The 2,959-nt window shown below is 33.1% G+C and overlaps 1 protein-coding gene across 1 annotated transcript; it reads right to left on the bottom strand.

Annotated features, from left to right (window-relative positions):
* Window positions 1-52: 52 nt before the first annotated feature.
* On the bottom strand, window positions 53-2,313 carry LOC138313901 (uncharacterized). The gene is made up of 3 exons (XM_069254148.1): window positions 1,871-2,313; window positions 438-749; window positions 53-245 (listed from the first exon to the last, which is right to left on the bottom strand). Exons 1-2 carry the CDS (start codon window positions 2,184-2,186, stop codon window positions 442-444), a joined length of 624 nt encoding a protein of 207 aa, XP_069110249.1. The 5' UTR covers window positions 2,187-2,313; the 3' UTR covers window positions 53-245; window positions 438-441.
* Between the last annotated feature and the right edge of the window lie 646 nt (window positions 2,314-2,959).

Raw genomic sequence — 2,959 nt, 5'->3', positions numbered from 1 at the left:
GAGGCTTGCTGTGGTTTGGGTCTGGGTCCCAGGATGCCAAATGCAATTTGGAAAATACCTTCACTGGGTCCCGGAATGCTTGTTGTAATACGAGAAATATCTTCACTGGCACCCGGGGTGCTTGTTGTACATAGTTTGGGAAATATCTTCACTGCGTCCTGGGATGCTTGTTGTAGTTTGGGAAATATCTTCATTGGGTCCCGGAATATTTGTTGAAGATACACTCTTGATTGGTTCAGTAACAGCTGCTTAAAATAAATAACGTGTATGGCATTCGAAACAGAAACATAGTCACACTTGTTAAACAGATGATCAGAAAGTTTACAGTTATCGTCAATGTTTCCATCGTTCTTGTCATAAATAACTTTTCCTTTTGCAGTTAATTATTAAGCGCTCTTTTATATTAACTTTTCTCTTACACTTTAACATAAACTCACCCACTTAAAGTTCAACTATGTCGCTATCGACATTTGTTCCTCTAGCTCCTACCCTGCATTGGTATTGAGCTTCATCGACTGTTTTGTTGGGGTCTCTAATCACAAGTGTAGGCGATACCGGACTATAGAAGTATTTATGATTGTCATTCAGAACTTTCTTTCTCAATGGTATGGTTTTGTCTCTCTTCCAAACAATTCGATCTGGTACCGGATCCACTTTACAGTCTACGAAAGCTGCCGATGATCCTTCCCGGGTCTCGTATACCTTCCTATGCATCATGATGGTAGTTTCCTCGTGTCCAAAAGGTTCTTCTAATAAATTAAAGTGGATATTGATGATTATGTATCTGTATTAATATATTAAATAAATAGTATTACAATCCAAAAACGACATGTATTTTAATTTTTCCCAGTGGTTTTCTTTAAAAATATACCAGTTATGATTAATAAAACATATTTTTCTCAGAATAACAACATATGATATACTACCCTTAATTTTGAGCTTCAAAATGCACAATTCTCAGCCATTTTTTGCCAAATTTAACCCTTTTTCGAAAATGTTCTGGTATTAAACTTTTTTTAGATATTTTGCATATCAATATGGAAACGGTTGATCTTCTAAATCGTGTGCTTATTTTTTGCCCTATTTAAATATTTGTTATTTTTCAATATTTTAGAGTAAAAATAAAAGTGCTCAAATTACCAATAAAATGTAAAACTCAAGTTTAAAAAAGTTTATCATTTCACTCATTAATGCTTAATATTTTAATTACCACAAATCTAGTAAAGATTTACATCAAAAGTTAGCTCGATACAACTAAACATACTGGCGCAGTGATGATATAAGTAAAGGCAATTCAAGTAAAAAATGGTAAAACGTTGGCTCCTATCAAAGCGAAAAAAGACACATTTTCAAAATGGCCGCCGAATGGGCAATTTCTTAAAAACCCCATATAAAAAATCTACAAAGAATAGAAATGTGGTTTTTTTGACAAAATTTGCAACTGCCAACATGCATTTGCATATTGTATTTGAAAATCTCATAACTTCTTTGATCCATTTGCTAACCTGTTCAAGATCGCATGTGCACTAAACTTCCTTAAAATATGCAACACTAAAAGATACAATCAATAAATCAATATTCATAGGTTCTTTATTATGTTTATAAACATGCAATCGTTATGTAAACATATAATGCGAATAGTTTTACACCTAGTATATCTCAAGGATTGACCGAGCGCCAGGCAGTAGCGTTTACCCGTTCAATGTCGCAGCAAACGTTGTACGTGTAGCATGTTTCCTGGTTCTTTTAGCCCAAGTGGATGAAAAGAAATAAATCTATGGTGTGGACTGCTACAGTGTATATATTAACACAGGTACAATGTAACTTAAAAATACGTCGAACATATCACTACTACATGTGCTTTACTTACCCAGTTCCTGTTCCGGTTTAAGTATTTTTCCAATAGCGTCTGTGTGGTGTTGTACAATTCTACACAGTGACGATTTTACTGCTTTTAATTTTGGCATTAACTTTTCGCAGTCTCCGTAAAAAATAAATGTTTTGTCAATGAGGCAAGAAAATAGTTCCTGTACTGATTTTATTTTTCTTTTATCAGTCTCAGTTAATGGGACGTCTTCCAGAAGACGTTTAAGCTTCTTGAACTCCTGGTCTGTCATATTTCCATCTAAGTCGTGAACCATATAGTTATGGAGACTGATAGCCTCGTCAGGTATATTTGAAGCCATTGTGGTTGTAGATAGATAATCTGAAAATATTTATTTTTACATTATTTCGAATCAATACCAGGAAAAACAGAGATCTTTCTACTTATTTCTTAAATACATTGTATCCCCTTTTGATAGCCTCGATATGTAATAACAGTTTAGATATTTGTACAACCAATGAAAGAAAAATTTTGTGAAAGTTTATTATCAATAAAAGAAAATGCAATTTCAATTTTGAATCACATGTCTGTTGTTGTATTGTTCTACTTTCAGATTTCATGATGATGTATCAATGCTAATTTTACTTGAAGGTACTACATCGCCGATGAATAATAATTTGTATCTATTACTAACAGGAGCAGAAGATTTTTTTTCATCAGTATCAAATATTTTCATTGAAAAGTTTGAAAATATCTCACAACCAATTTTTTTTAAGAAATATCAATGATAATTTAAGATTTATTTCAGTTTAGGGCTGAAAAAAAGGGCAAACAAAATTTCTTTCATAATCCGATGGAGTTAAATAATAGTAACATCAATGCTTAAAGCATCGTGTGGTTGCTGTATATCAGAATGTATGTAGATGTTTTATGGGATAATTGCTGTATGCAATTTAAAAATCTCCTAGAGTCTGTAAAATTTGGAAGCCGTGAGGGTTATCACGGGATTATCATAACTTTATAATATAAGAACTTGCCTCGGTATCTCTCTCTCTCTGATCGACGTCAAGCATACACGTATAAACTTATGTTTAAGATGTTTAAGATACTCCATGGCCTTCAACCATTGTTATA

Source organism: Argopecten irradians, unplaced genomic scaffold (assembly GCF_041381155.1).
Source record: "Argopecten irradians isolate NY unplaced genomic scaffold, Ai_NY scaffold_1040, whole genome shotgun sequence".
Lineage (NCBI taxonomy): Eukaryota > Metazoa > Mollusca > Bivalvia > Pectinida > Pectinidae > Argopecten > Argopecten irradians.
This window is presented reverse-complemented; position numbering and strand designations above follow the sequence as displayed.

Bases quoted from the DNA above. Each gene is read 5' to 3' on its own strand.
- LOC138313901 (XM_069254148.1), bottom strand. From the start codon at position 2,186: ATGGCTTCAAATATACCTGACGAGGCTATCAGTCTCCATAACTATATG. The intron at 750-1,870 runs GTAAGTAAAGCA...TTAATTTATTAG, and splicing joins TAAACCGGAACAGGAACTGG to AAGAACCTTTTGGACACGAG.